This window comes from Lontra canadensis, unplaced genomic scaffold (assembly GCF_010015895.1).
Source record: "Lontra canadensis isolate GAN:19392208 unplaced genomic scaffold, GSC_riverotter_1.0 scaffold98, whole genome shotgun sequence".
Lineage (NCBI taxonomy): Eukaryota > Metazoa > Chordata > Mammalia > Carnivora > Mustelidae > Lontra > Lontra canadensis.
The window spans coordinates 1548339-1563258 of NW_022631092.1; the positions used below are offsets into that span (position 1 = coordinate 1548339).

Here is a 14920-nt window from a genome sequence, read left to right on the forward strand (position 1 = left end):
TCGTTATAGACATGCTCCCTGCCCCCATACAGAATGGTTTAAGAATCAAATACATCTTATGGTGCTTAGAAAGAAAAAATGGTGTATTAACTTCTTTTCCCTCTTCTCTATATGCGTTCTTAAATGTAGAGATGTGCCGGTTTTCATGGCACGAATATTAGCCTGAAAATCTTTATCAAAAATCAATCAGTTATTTCCTGTTGACTTTGAGGATCAGATTAATTGTGATCAACTTTCATAAAATGGGGCTGGAATTTAGTGTTGGATGATGAATCAAGAGCGGTTTGAGGGTTGACTTTATGGGCAGCTAATTAAATATACAATAGAAGTCTTGTTCCAGTAGGCTTTTTAATAAGCTTAGAAAAACTTCCTGAAATCCAGAGTCTTTCCTTCCATCAGTTTAATAGGAGGAAAAACCCTCAGTGAACAGTTTCATGGGAATCTGAGCTATTGTGATACACGGGCAGTTTTGTCCTCTCCTAATTAAAAAAATAAATCATAGCTCCTTCTGTAAATAATGTAGCTATGTGTACAGTCTTATGTTTATAGTGTTCCCTTTTGCCTTATGTGTGTAGAGCTTTATGGTTTATAACTTACCTTTAGATACCTTTTTAAGTCTTAAACAATACTCCATGAGGGAGGAAGGCACATGTTTTCACTCTGTTATAGATGCGGAAGCCAAGACTCAGTTTGTGACCCACCCCAAATCACACAGATATCAAGAAGCAGAAAAGGGTTTTTGGTCTCCCAAGTCTGGTGCTCTTTTCACTGTGTGTGTGCGGCAAGCCTGGGTTCAGCACCTCTGTCTACCCGTCCTCCTCTACTTACCTCCTAACTTTATTTACAGAAAAGTTGTAGAGAGAGCAGAGAGCTCCACCCTCTACCTGTGGGGCTTCCTCCGCCTGTTGTTAACACTGTGTGTCCCTCCGTTACAACCAGGAGACTGACTTTAGTGTGTCCCTGTTAACCAGACTTCCGGCTGTATTTGCATGTATCCGTTTTCCCCTTACTGTCGTCCTCTTTATTCCGGGTGTCCTGTTGCGTCTCATGGTTGCGTGTCTTTGATCTCCTCTGGTCTTCTGTGTTTTCCGGTTTTCCTTGGCTTTGATGCCCTCCACGGTTCAGAGGCGTACTGCTCAGGTATTCTGTAGAACGGCTCTCGGTTTGGACTTGTCTGATGTTTTTCTCAGGATTAAAACAGGGTTTTAGGATGGAAGAACACTGCAGGGAGGAAGTGCCTTTCTCGTCACATTCCGTCCAGGGGCCTCATGGTCTGGACATGAGACATCACTGCTTGTGGGAAACTTCATCACATGGTGTTTGCCAGCCTTCTCCACCGGGACGTTGTTACTGTGTCATTCCTCACTTTCTTCTCTGGAAGCAGGTCACCAAGTGCAGCGCATCCCGGGAGGGAGGGCTTGAACGCCATTCCTGGAGGGAGGGGTATTTATGTTATTGGAGTTCTCCTGCAAGGACAGCTGCCTCTTTGATCTCATTTATTGATATTTATTGACTTACATTTGCTTATTTTACACTTGGGTTATAATCTGGTAGTAGGTGATTTATTTTGTTCACACTGTTCCACTCTGGGCCATGGGGCTGGCGGCGGTGGGGGGTGCTCTTTGAGGTTAGCTCTGTGTCCCTTGGGCCCTCATCCTGGATTTTTTTTTTTTTTTCTTTTGGAGCATTTCCTGACTTTCTAGCCCTACTAGATGCTCCAGGCTCTTGTATTTTTGTTGCTCCAGCTGTAGAATCAGCCATTTCTCTAAGGAGCCCTTGTTCCTTTCATGTCAACCCTCTTTTTAAAATGTCTATTTTGTGAAAGTTTTCTTTTTAACTTCTCAGGGTCTTCATTTGTAAAATAGTGATAGTCTCTGTCTCTTCACAACAAAATGGCTGTTTTATCACCGGATTCAGTAGGTGCTGTTTTCTTACGGGCTTTATGCACACATTTGGGGCATATGGGATCCGTGTACTGTAACTATCAGTGATAGTTTTTCTGGCGAGATCACAGAGGAATTACATTTGATTTTCTCACGTTGATAAGGAAGTACAAGGAGTAAGGATACTATTAAAAGCTGTTGTTGATAATGTGTTTAGTACCTGGCAGACATTTCAAATGATGTGTTTGTTTCTTTGAATTTGTTTCCCCTTATGATTGTCTGTGTAAACTATTACATTTAGTCAAATTCTGGTTCCCCGTGTTACATCTCCTAGTTCCGCGTCCGTATCTGCTGTGTCCGGCGTAGCTGGGGAGGCCGTGTGCGCACCGCGCGATCTGGGCCCTGCCGCCAGCTGAGCACGCGAGCTACAGAGATAGAGGGTGCATAATCCAGACACTCTTACTTTGGACAGCGGGCTCTGTCTCCTGAATAGAATACGGTTGAATCTTGAATTTGAATGCTTTTTGGTTTCATTTTCTTTGTAGATTTTTGTGGAATTTTAGAAAAATGCTGGTCTCTGATGGATTGGAAATTAGAGAAATAAAAAAAAAAAGTGGTTCCTAGCTGCTGATAGTTTCAGAAGCCTTGTGCACAGGAGATCAGCCGGGTTTGTCAAATTGCTTGCTGGTGGAGTAGCTCACATAAACTCAGTGTAAAAGTCAAAAGAAACAAGTAAGGCTTTGTCCTATCAATTCAGGGTCCCGTGAAATCTATAAGCAGTTTGTGTTACTCACTTGTAAGCCCCAGGACACTGTAGACCTTGTTGTTTCTCTGGAAGCCTATGGCTTTGTCTGAGGACTGTGGTTAGACATCCCTTAATTTATCAGAAAAAGACATTTTTTTCTCTAAACATCACCAGCATGGGTATATAGCATTTGATTACTGCTTATAAGAGATTTGGTTTGTTAATGTACATATTGTCTCTTCTCTGCAGTATTGATGTGAGTTTCATTAAGGGGAAATGCATTTACTCTTAGTGCTTCTGCTTCTTACTTAATTGAAATCTGCTAGACTGATCATTTTGGCAAAGTAAAACATTCTTTGCCTAATTGAACGAATTAATTTGCCTAATGCTTGCCATGAAATGCATTTTTTTTAAGCCTCTGTTACATTCACATTGATGCTTATTTACAAAAACTAACATTTGGAAGTACATATTTCGAAGATAATTTCATAATTTAGACTTTGGGGCATGTGATTTTTATTTTGCATGTAACATTGCTTTCTGCTACTGACATCATGTTTTATTTTAATAACAAACTTGGAACATATTAAGAAAGTTACTGATTCTGAACATTTTAAGTATTTGAATGTAGAACAGACTCTTAAACTAATCTAGACATGCAAGTGTTTGGCTGATTTAGAGGCAGGAAGATACTCTAGATGGCCGCTCAAGGTTTCTTCCAACTCTTTGATATTAGTCTGTTTCATGTATTTAAAAAAAAAAAAAAAAAGAATGGTTTGACTTAAAAATGCAATTTTCTATTAGGAATTTATACTATGTGTATGACTTCAGAAGAACCATCTGGAATCACTTATGTCAGGTGTGGAACCATTTATCCTGTGTGCTGAGTTTTTGAATGTGGATATTTCCAAAATAGCTGTAATGGCAACACTAACTGTTAACCTTCTGTCCCCGTGTAATGTGATCCCATCCTGTAGCTCTTTTCCATTTCTTAGCTAGAAGGCTAGCTTTAGGTTACTCGCGTTCTGGATTAATACAGAAGAACAGGCAGGAAGAGGGACGAGCTGGGAAGCTTCTCTTTCATGACAGAATGGGATGGGGACTCTGGCATTGCTCTGGTCGGTGGCCTGGGGGCAGGAAAGCGTTGGGAATGGAGGTGCTTCCCAGTAGACAGGCATTTCTTGCCCTGAGCTCTGCGTCCAGTGATAAAAAGAGCATCGGGGCAAGACTAAAAGAAATGACGGTGCTATTTCCCCACACGGCAGGAGCTCTCTTCGTCCATGTAGCAGGGGAATGAGGTTTCCCTTGCTCTAGAGTCGCCCCTTGGCATTGGGTGTTGGTACCCACACTGTATAAACTTGGCCGTGGAGACAAGGATGGCGACGGCCACCCCAAGTTGTGTGTGTGTGGAGAGAAGTGCAGTGAGCTGCAGAGAAGTGTGTGGCTTTTTCATGATAGATCCTGGCTTGAAACCAAGGTATATGAGGAGTCCATGTTTCTCTCTGCCTTGCTCTGTCCCCTACAGGGCCATGTTTCTAGTAAGTCGTCACGGCCTAAGTAGACAGTTTGAAGTACTGTGACCATTTTGTTGTCAGTATAAATCAGCCCTCTCTCTGGGGTTGTGCGTGTTTGGTCCACAGATCCACACAGGGAAGAGTGGCGGTGATCTCTGCTTAAGCTAGTTGGAAAAAAGCACCAAGACCGTTTCGTTAGGTATGTTGGCAAAACATAACGTGTATTTCTATTTTCAGGGAGACCTTACAAACACAAGTTTAAATTTTTTTCCCTCAGCAATGCTTAACTTCCAAATGTATATAATTTTCTTAGATTGATAAAGGAAGCTGGCAAACAAGATCCAGAGCTGGCTTACATCAGCAGCAATTTTATAACTGGACATGGCATTGGAAAGAATCAGCCTCGTAACAAACAGATGGAAGCCGAGTTCAGAAAACAGGAAGAGGTAACTTAAGTTGAAATAATTGTACAATAACAGTTTTCAGAGTATATATAAACTCTGCTCATTGGAACTCCCTTTCTTCATGGTTGCTTGGTATTTTTTTGTAATACAGAATATTTCTTATAGATAGACTGGCTGTCTCCTATGAAGTAGCTGTGTAGTGATTCACATGTTCAGAATTAAAAGAGCGGTCTGGTAAATCAATTTTCTCTTAATTGCCATCAGCCATTTCATTCTCCTTTATTGGACTGTTGGCATTTCACAGAAAAGCAAAGCACGTGTAACCATAACTCCGGTTGACTCCATGTGAGTGAGCAACAAAATGATGTTTTTTTTCCCCTAGAGAGTGTTTTGTTTTCTATTTAAAGTCCTGCCTTGGTTGAATACGTTAAAGATTCTGGCTTATTTTTTTTTCATGCATTTTAAGATTTTAATATAGGAGACAGCATAGTAAAGATGTGAAACCTAATACAGTGTTCTGGCTGGCAAACAAAAACTTTTTATTTGAAGTTTGTTATTTAACTTAGAGGTAGAATAATTCACATTGAAGCTCATTTTGTGTGTCCTAGCTTTTTGATAATATTCCAAGTTTGGGGAGTCCAATAGCCCACCAGTGTGATAGATCTGTTTTAGAAGCCAACTTACTTTACTTATCCTGGATTGAGAAATGATGTTATTTTAGATTTAATATGAAAAAAATTTCCACTTTACTTTTTAATCAGTAGTTCTGATTCTTTAAGTTGAAAAATGTCCCAAGATGCCAGAAAATAGGTAATGCCTTACTTGTAATTTTTAAGTTACAAGCATTTTAGGGATTTTAGTGAAAGGGTTCTGACCTCTTTGGCGGTCAGAAGCTCTTGGCACAGTCTCACAGACATAAGACACTACCACAGAGGGTCAGAGTGTCAACAGGACTCTAGAAGTGGATTCATTTGGTCACTTTGTTGGTTAGATCTCCTGTGGCCCTTGAACAAGCCAACCTCTTCAACCCGAAGGCTGTCTGTGATTTGTATGTACTTCTGTATGGTAGAAAGTCACTTTGATTTTTCAAGTCCTATTCAGTTGAAAACTGTCATTAAATCAGAGAAGAGTCTCTTTGCCCATGTGTTCATGCATCTTGAGTTTTGTGTGGTGTCGTCATCTTCCTTAGCCTGGACCGAAAGATTTAGTGTACCCAGAGTATGTGTCAGAAATGACAGCCGTGGGGCGCCTGGGTGGCTCAGTCGGTTAGGCGTCTGCCTTCGGCTCAGGTCATGATTCCAGGGGCCTGGGATCAAGTCCGCCATCAGGCTCCCTGCTCAGCGGGAAGTCTGCTTCTTCCTCTGCTTGCAGCTGTCCCTGTTCATGCTCTCTATTTCTGACAGGTAAATAAATAAAATCTTAAAAAAAAAAAATAACAGTTGTCACTTATTTCTACTATAGCGTTGCTTTGGAAATTTCTTAGAATTGCTTTTCTTGGTGGACTTTTTTCAGGTCCTTAGGAAATTTCGAGCACATGAGACCAACCTCCTCATTGCAACAAGTATTGTGGAAGAGGGTGTTGATATACCAAAATGCAACTTGGTGGTTCGATTTGATTTGCCCACAGAATATCGATCCTATGTGCAATCTAAGGGAAGAGCAAGGGCACCCATCTCTAATTATATAATGTTAGCGGATACAGACAAAATAAAAAGTTTTGAAGAAGACCTGAAAACATACAAAGCTATTGAAAAGGTAAGATCCAAAAGTCAATAGAATATCTCTGAGTTATTTTTTTATGTGCCAGGGAATAGATAAAAACAGCTTTATCTACAGAGAGTAGTCTCAGCAGGGGTGTGCAGTGTGTACATTATGAGAAAGTCAAGTAATTCCAGAAAGTGTTTCAAAGCTCACAGTGAAAATGGTCAATGGATTATGGGGGAAGAGGCCTGAGAGTGCCCCGTTAGTGTGGACGGTGTAGTCAGTCGAGTGATGGAGTTGTGGAGTGACTGGAGCATGATGACACAGCCCCCATCTGTGTGTGTGTGTGTGTGTGTGTGTGTGTGTGTGTGCGCGCACACAGGTGTGCGTGTAGGTACAATACTGTGCAGACCGTGTGCGCATACAGCAAGTGTCTCCACGTGATTGAACCTGGGGGGACTACTTAGGGAGGGAGTTTCTGCATCGGGTGACTTTTGAGTATTAAAGTGTTTTTAGGAGAGAGAGCTGTTGTGTCAGGGAAGCTTTTTCTGTAGGTACAGAGGCAGACTCCTGACATACGGCAAAGAGAATACTCATTCTCATCATAATATCTGTTTCTATGATACTCAGATCTTGAGAAACAAGTGTTCCAAGTCAGTTGACACTGGAGAGACTGACATTGAACCTGTTGTAGATGATGATGATGTGTTCCCACCATATGTGTTGAGGCCTGAGGATGGTGGTCCACGAGTCACAATCAACACGGCTATTGGACACATCAATAGGTAGGATATGAAACCATTTGCATGGAAAACCTAGGAGTATTGCAGGATTTAAGTCTAAACCTGTGAGTATTACAGTGTTTACCTTTTGCAAATATTCACCAGTCTTTCTGTTTATGACTCGTACTATTTTGCTGAGAGAAAGAAAAGAAGTTGCTTTTTTCCATTCATTCTACTTTTTGATCAGAAGGCAAAAACAGTATTGTGCAGTGATAAATGTTTAGTTTTTGTGGACAAGGCTGACTTAACGAAGGCATGCTTAATTTCGATTAGATTTTACTTAATTTTCTAGTGCTTGCTAATTTTTTTATTCTGAAATCTGTTGTTTTGTGCCATGAGTGTTAAGGGATGATGAATTTTCCATTGGCTAGGATATAAGATTATGATAAATTAACTCGTATTTTTAATTATGTTCTAGTTTACTTTGTCCTGAATTGGTAATAAACATTTCCAAGAACTGAGAAAAGCAGATACATACCTAGATTATGTATCAGGATAAGTATTGTGTGGAGGCAAAATAAAGGAGCAAGTGACATGAGATTTTCTATTTAACTTTTTACTTTGAAACAATTGCAAGCTTTAAAGTGCTGCAGGAATACTGCCCGGAGCTCCCATTTATCCCTGAACCTGAAGTTTCATGCGAATGCCTTTTTGTGGTGAAAGGATCCAAGCCAGGATCAAGGGCTGTATGAGTTTTTCTCATCTCTCCAGTCTCCTTCAACCTGGAACCATTCTTGTCTTTCCCTGACCTGAATGACCTTGCATCTTTTAAAGATTATAGGCCAGTCATTTTGTAGTCTGTCTCTTGGTTTGGCTTTATCTGATATTTTCTGATAATTAGCCCCAGGGTGTGCCCTGGGGCCCGCACATCACAAAAGTGATGCTTTGTTCTTCTCATCCTGTCCTCCCAGGTGCACTCCATGTCACTTGGAGCTCTTACTCGTGGGGGTGGCTCTGATCACTTAGGAAAGGCCTGCCAGCTTTCTCCGCTGTAAAGTTGCCTTTGCTCCATTCATAACCAGTGCATATTTCTTGGGGAGATAGTTTGAGACAGTATAAAATTTATTCCTCTTCCAAGTTTCACCCATTAGCTTAAGTATCTATTGATATTTCTCACCTGAGTTGATTATTGCTGTGGCGTCTGCAAAACGGTGATCTTCTGTTATTCTTTGTTCCTTGGCATTCTGCTGAAACGAACAGCTTTCTCTTTTCTCCACTTAGTTATTCCCTTTGTTTTTTTAATCTAATAGGAGCTGAAGGAGTTCTGTTTTATTCAATGGGTTATAGTTTGGTTACTGTCTTTTATTATTTATTTTGATGTTAAAATGATCTCACATTTGGCCAGTGGGAGTCCCTTCAAATGAGTCTTTTTACGTCACCATTGTTCTTTATTACTTCCCTATTTTATGGTGTGCTAAGATTCTTAGCCTCAACTTCTATTTTCCCTGCCCACCTCAATACTGGCTATTTCTCCAAAAGGTTCTGGTTTCTTTCAGTGGCAGCCGACTGGTGTTTAGAGACCAGAATCTGGGCGCTCAGCGCTGGGCATGCTTATCGCCCCTGGAGTGTTGCTGCTGCTTGGCTCCTTAGAGCTAGAAGCGACATTTGTGTGATTGTGTGTGTGTGTGTGTGTGCGCGCGCGCGTATTCATGTGCGCGGTTATTCTCTGACTACCTACGTGCTGTTCCCTTCACTTTTCCTGTCACACCACAGGGTTCACTTTAGTTTTCCTCTCTTCCATCTTTATTTCTGACTTCTTCGGTAGTAAGGGATTGGACTCCCATTGTCCTCAGAATTGTTACTTTTATTTCCAATCTCCCCGAATCCAGCCAGTGTCCTACTCTGCAGGGCTGCTACTGTGTTTGGGTGCCCTTACTGCACAGGCTGTGACCTTATGGGGTGGCTGCTCATTCCAGTGCCTTCCATGTATGTGTCCTGCCCCCATCGATTACCTTCCTGTCCCACCACCTTCCTTGCTCAGTCTCAGCACCCTTGAAGCTAGCTAGCTCCCTGCCCTGTAACACTCGCCTGCTGCTGCTGTTGGGGAGTGGTGGGCAGCGAGGGTGGTCTTCTTGCTCTGCTGCCTTCCGTTGTGTCAATACTGGGCTGTCCTTCCAGCCTCTTCTGATGCCTTCCTAGCACAGGCCCTGAGAGTTTGTGGTGCGTATCCGATATTAAGGAACAAAGACTAGCAGCCTGTTCTCTTTCAGTGGATTCTGAACAGTATTTTCTGTACTCTGTGGTTTCATTGGACATATATCTATTGAAATTCAAGTTGTAATTTTAATTAAAATTAAATAAAATTTAAAAATTAGTTTCCTAGCTGCCTCACCACATGTCAGGTGCTCAGTGGCTGGCCCGTTGGACAGTGTAGACACAGAACACCACTGCCGAGGATTCTGTTGGACAGCACTGTTCCATCTTATTCCACGTTCAGAGCGGTGGAGCCCAAGCTTCACGTATAAATGCCAATCCGGTAGCGGGGAAGAGGGACGTGCGAAATCAAACTTGAGGCTGTGAATGTCGATACAGAGTTTTTCCTCCGTTTCCCAGGTGTAGATTTAGCATCAGCATTTCTTTTTCTTCACAGATACTGTGCTAGATTACCAAGTGACCCGTTCACTCATCTAGCTCCTAAATGTAGAACCCGAGAGTTGCCTGATGGTACATTTTATTCAACTCTTTATCTGCCAATTAACTCACCTCTCCGAGCCTCCATTGTTGTAAGTTTAGAAAAAGAAATGATTGTGCTTTTCAAGTATGTCATTAATGGATTGTTTTTCAGCTTCTCTACGCCAGCGCAAGTTACAGGGAAATTTAGCTTTAAATCTGTTCTTAAGCATAGGTTTGTAAGTCTCTTGTGGTCAGCGACATGTCCAGACCTTCAGTAGACTGTCCGAGTAGATAACCAGAAGTCCCCTCTAGGATCTTACCAATACCAACATTCAGCTGTGGCTTAGACACTTGAGGGACAGAATGTATTAGATATATTTGGGCTTCTCTAGCCGTTTTGTTGTTCACTCAAAAATCTGCCTTTGCGTGACTGCCATCCTTGGTCCCAGTACTGATTTCCAGATATCCCGAGGTGACTAATTTCTGTCGCACATGAAAATTTGTCAGTGCTGTTAACGTGTATGGTACAGCCATGTTTTGATATATCTTTTTTTTTTTTCTTATTTGTAGGTTAGTGAAAATAAGCTACATTAAAATCTTACTGAAATGTAAATACATTAAAATCGTCAAATCTTCGTTATAACTTATCTAGGTTTTACTGGGCAGGACTTTTAAAAATGGCTGTTTCAACTCTGGAGATTAGGATTTTGACAAACTTGCTGGCATTTTTCAAAATAAACCACTTTGCTCTCATAAAAAGTTTGGCTTTAAAGATTCTGGTTTCATAGAAGTTTTATGTGTTAATGATAGATGGCTACGCGCATGTACAGTGGAAATGTTTTTTGTTACTTTCAGGGTCCACCAATGAGCTGTATCCGATTGGCCGAAAGAGTTGTAGCTCTCATCTGCTGTGAAAAACTGCACAAAATTGGTAAGAGCGTTTGAAAAGCACCCGCACATAAGAATAAAGTTGAAAACATTGTCAGACAAAAGCATGTCAAGGACTTGATCGTTCTCTGAGGATTTTGTAGCGTTCTCACCTTGTCGCTCTCACTGGGCGGTGATGAAGATGGGTGGATATCTGATGTCACCTGAAGGTCCTCTGATGGGCCAGCTTCCTGATGGCCGTAGCTCGCTGCAGACGGCTGTGCTGTATTTGCTCCCCTTCCTGACCCCTTGTCAATACAGAGAAGTCTTCTTGTCACTGCTGTATCATGGACACTTGTGTTTCAATGGGTCAGTCTCTCAAATTAGTTTACAGATTCCTCCTTTTTTTCTTTTTTTAATGGGAAGCCTCATTTTCCATGGACTTTGTGAAACAGTGGCTATGTGCTATTTTTGTTTCAGTATTATTGAACTAGAGTTGACACACAATGTACATTGGCTCCAGGTGTCCCGCTCAGTGATTGCACGAGTCTCCATGGGCTGCTCTGCTCACCAGATGTGCAGCTCCCCCCACCCCGCCCCGCCTCCGTTGGCACAGAGTGCTGGCCCTGTACCCTACACTCCGCTCCCTGTGCTGTGCCATGTGTAGATGCGATGTTTGCCTCTTAGAACTCTAGGCCTTGCTCGCTGAATATATGAACACCTAAGCAGACCGTCTGACACGTCACGTCCGATCAGTTTGTGTCACGAAAAGTACAGATGCTTTAGATTTCGTTACCTTTCTAGTTGCTTTCTAATACTACTGCTCTGGATTCTTTCGTAGAGAGGCAACATCTGGATTGTTCATGTTCATTGTCTTTACATTTCGTAGGTGAACTGGATGACCATTTGATGCCAGTTGGGAAAGAAACTGTTAAATATGAGGAAGAGCTTGATTTACATGATGAAGAAGAGACCAGCGTTCCAGGAAGACCAGGTTCCACAAAACGAAGACAGTGCTACCCAAAAGCAGTTAGTATTGGTTAGAACCGAATACAAATCTAGCCTTTCTGACTTTTTATTTCCTGCCACATCAAATCGACATTCCTCTGCTTGCCTTCCCTGACCTTGTAATTTGGCCCACTTGGGATCTCTGCTCACTTCCTCCCCTGACCGCTTCTCTCAGATCAGTCAGCCCCTCCTTCCCACCTGCACTGTGGGCACATGCCCACTTAGGACATTGCTTTTGTTTTTCTTCTCAAAAGGAGTGTGAACTCATTTGTCAGATTCTATCCAGAATGAGTCTGTTTCTTATAAAGAGATATTTTTTGTTTCATTCACTTTAGTGGTAAGATTTTTGCTCTACTTATGTTTGGGGCTGAGAAAGAAGGGGATTTGCAGGATAAAATAGGCACGTGAAAGGGTGCCCGCTCCACGTGTGGGGAGCCCGGCTAGGATGAGCGTGGTGACAGCGAGGGTTTGTCAGGAGCTAGGCTGTGGCCTGCCAGCATGCTGCGTCTGCCTCCATCTGTGGCTTCCTGGTGGGGTTCATACACTGTGACGTCCCAGAGTCGGACTTCTAGTTAGAGCCATGCTGGATTGAAGGACTTATTTTAAAAATATCTGCAAATATTTGTTCCCCATAAGAATTACAAACAAAAGCAAAAATCTTAGCCTAAAAGTGTGGTTCTTTTGTTTTATTTTTGCAATTGCGTTGAGTTGCTACTTCTAAAAAAGTTTTCACTTGAGCATTTTCAAGATTCAGAATCACGTCATTCTTTTAAAAATTAAGAATGTGACCTGTTCCCTGAAATGCTTGTTTCCCAGCCTTTCTACTCTAACATTTACTCCAAAGACCACTGGACTTGTTTCATGTGGTGCACATCATCATTAATAATAAAGTGTTTTAATTACAAATACAGTCTGGATTCTCTGATATTCTGTCACTGTAACCGTTTCCTCGGCGGTGTTTCTGTGCCTTCTAACTACACATGCAACCCTTAACGTCCCTGAGCCTCAGAAACCGCACGACTCCCTTGCGTGGGGTTGTACGAGTATTAAAAGTTAAGAAACAATCTCAGATTCAGTAAATTATAGTTTACTCATATAATTAGATAGCCATTAAAAATGATATAGATAGGGAAGATATTCTCTTTGTAGTAACTGGAGAGAAAGGTCAGGTGATGATAGTCTTTATTGTGCCATTCCATAGGTAACAGAAAAACACTAGTGTATCTGTTTATCTGCATTTACACATAGGAAAAAGATGGGAGGACGCTCAGTATATCAGAAGTTAATCAAGGTTATCTTTGTATACTCATGTAGGACTTTTAAATTTTGCATTTGTTTCTGATACTCTACAGTGTTAAGAGCCTAAAAATCCCAAGGAAGTAAAAGAATAATCAAAAGAAATAACTCAAATGAATACTGTTTCTAAGACGAGACCCTGCGGGATTTGATTGTTTTATATAATTGGGTATTCGTTATCTAGTCAACAGTGCATAATGAGGTAGGTGACCCCGGGCCACCTTGCAGCCCGAGGTGAGAAGGGCTCCCTCCCTGTGTATTTTCTTACCTTTTTCTCATCAGCTTTTAGTGAAGCTAGGAAGAAATTTGTTTTCTTGCCAGTATCTGGAAAAGAGGCTGTTACACGTGATCTTGATGCTTAGGTTTTCTTTCCGATTCTAGATTCCAGAATGTCTGAGGGATAGCTATCCCAAACCCGATCAGCCCTGTTACCTGTATGTGATAGGAATGGTTCTGACGACGCCCTTGCCTGATGAACTCAACTTCAGAAGGCGGAAGCTCTATCCCCCTGAAGATACCACCAGATGCTTTGGAATACTGACAGCCAAACCCATACCTCAGGTAGTCAGCTCCTTATGACTCCCATAAAAATACCTTTTTGATTTTGTTCTGTTTTAAAAGAAGGGAACAGCTATTTACGAGTAACTACCTTTTGTTACCTCAGAATGTTTAGTATTTTAAAGTCAAGGTGTCCCTTCTGTTTCCTAGATTGAAAGTGTCATTCCTCCTTTGAGGTTAAATATTTATAACGGGATAAAATACCTGTTAACTTTTGGGGATGCTCTGTTTTGTTTTTGCTAAGATCCCGCACTTTCCTGTGTACACGCGCTCTGGAGAGGTGACCATATCCATTGAGCTGAAGAAGTCTGGCTTCACGTTGTCTCTACAAATGCTTGAGTTGATTACAAGACTTCACCAGTATATATTCTCACACATTCTTCGGCTTGAAAAACCTGCACTAGAATTTAAACCCACAGACGCTGATTCGGCATACTGTGTTCTACCTCTTAATGTTGGTAAGCCGGGCCCGGACTCTGAAGTGTTCGCTGAGACTAGCTCAGAAAGGGGAGTCTGCTTACCATTAGTTCGTTGTAGATGCCAGAGAACTCTCTTACAAGAGACAGCTCTGCATTAGGCACGCCCATGAATAGAGGGCGTAAGTAAGAATCTTCTCTGTAGTACATTTTAACAAGCTAGTCTTTTCCTTCCCTAAGTGAATGACTCCAGCACTTTGGACATTGACTTTAAATTCATGGAAGATATTGAGAAGTCTGAAGCTCGCATAGGCATTCCCAGTACAAAGTATTCAAAAGAAACACCCTTTGTTTTTAAATTAGAAGATTACCAGGATGCAGTTATCATTCCAAGGTGGGTGTTTAAGAGGAAAGCAAAGGGGTGGTGGTATTTCATTTCAGGGGATTCACTTGTTCGCGTGGAAACATCACTGGGCTCTAGCGTTGAGGTCACTAGTAGGAAGTTTAGGTGTCTCTTCCTGGTGGGCCTGTCCTCCCTGGCTGACCTCCTTTTGTACGAAACAACACCTGGAAGGAGCACTGTTGGCGGAGGGAAGGGTTTTACCTTGGGAAGCTCGGACCATCTAAGTGATGTCGAAAGACTTTTTGAAAATCTTCATCCTCTTAATCCCCAAAGTCTTAAAGGATTTCATTGTAAATAATAGCTTCCTAAACTTTTTATAAAGAATAATGGATGGTATTAAGTGCAATGAAGTAGTAAGTCAGAATAGTTTTTTTCTTATTTCGTAAAAATTAAGGGAATAGACTTTTTGAGCAATAGATTTAAATACAGGAACTTTTCATAATTAGAGTGCTGGCTGTAATTTAGTCTTTCTTTGATGTTTTTTCTTCTTTGTTAAAGCCGTATTTTAAATGTTAGCTATCATCAGACTATGAACACCGGAAGTGGGGTCTCAGTGTGTGTGTGTGGCTGGTGCCTTTCACGTGTAGCATATTAGTAATGCAAGGTGCCTGCTCAGTTGGTGGGGCATTGACAGTCTTCTACCCTGTGCATAGTGGTCAAATGAATAGAGGTTTAAAGGTGCTGTTTAGCATTCATGTGTTAGCGAAGCACAGATATTTAGAACGTGGTT

General features: G+C 41.6%; 1 protein-coding gene across 5 annotated transcripts in view; it reads left to right on the forward strand.

Annotated features, from left to right (window-relative positions):
- The window catches only part of DICER1 (dicer 1, ribonuclease III), a 67520-nt gene that overhangs the window by 36125 nt on the left and 16475 nt on the right, over positions 1 to 14920 (forward strand). For all 5 annotated transcript variants that reach the window (XM_032837472.1, XM_032837467.1, XM_032837470.1 and 2 more), the window contains 9 exons: positions 4456 to 4588; positions 6059 to 6301; positions 6878 to 7032; positions 9620 to 9752; positions 10498 to 10573; positions 11399 to 11538; positions 13195 to 13374; positions 13616 to 13829; positions 14028 to 14181. In XM_032837472.1, the coding sequence (XP_032693363.1) occupies positions 4456 to 4588; positions 6059 to 6301; positions 6878 to 7032; positions 9620 to 9752; positions 10498 to 10573; positions 11399 to 11538; positions 13195 to 13374; positions 13616 to 13829; positions 14028 to 14181 (1428 nt within the window). The remainder of the gene's footprint in view (positions 1 to 4455; positions 4589 to 6058; positions 6302 to 6877; positions 7033 to 9619; positions 9753 to 10497; positions 10574 to 11398; positions 11539 to 13194; positions 13375 to 13615; positions 13830 to 14027; positions 14182 to 14920) is intronic.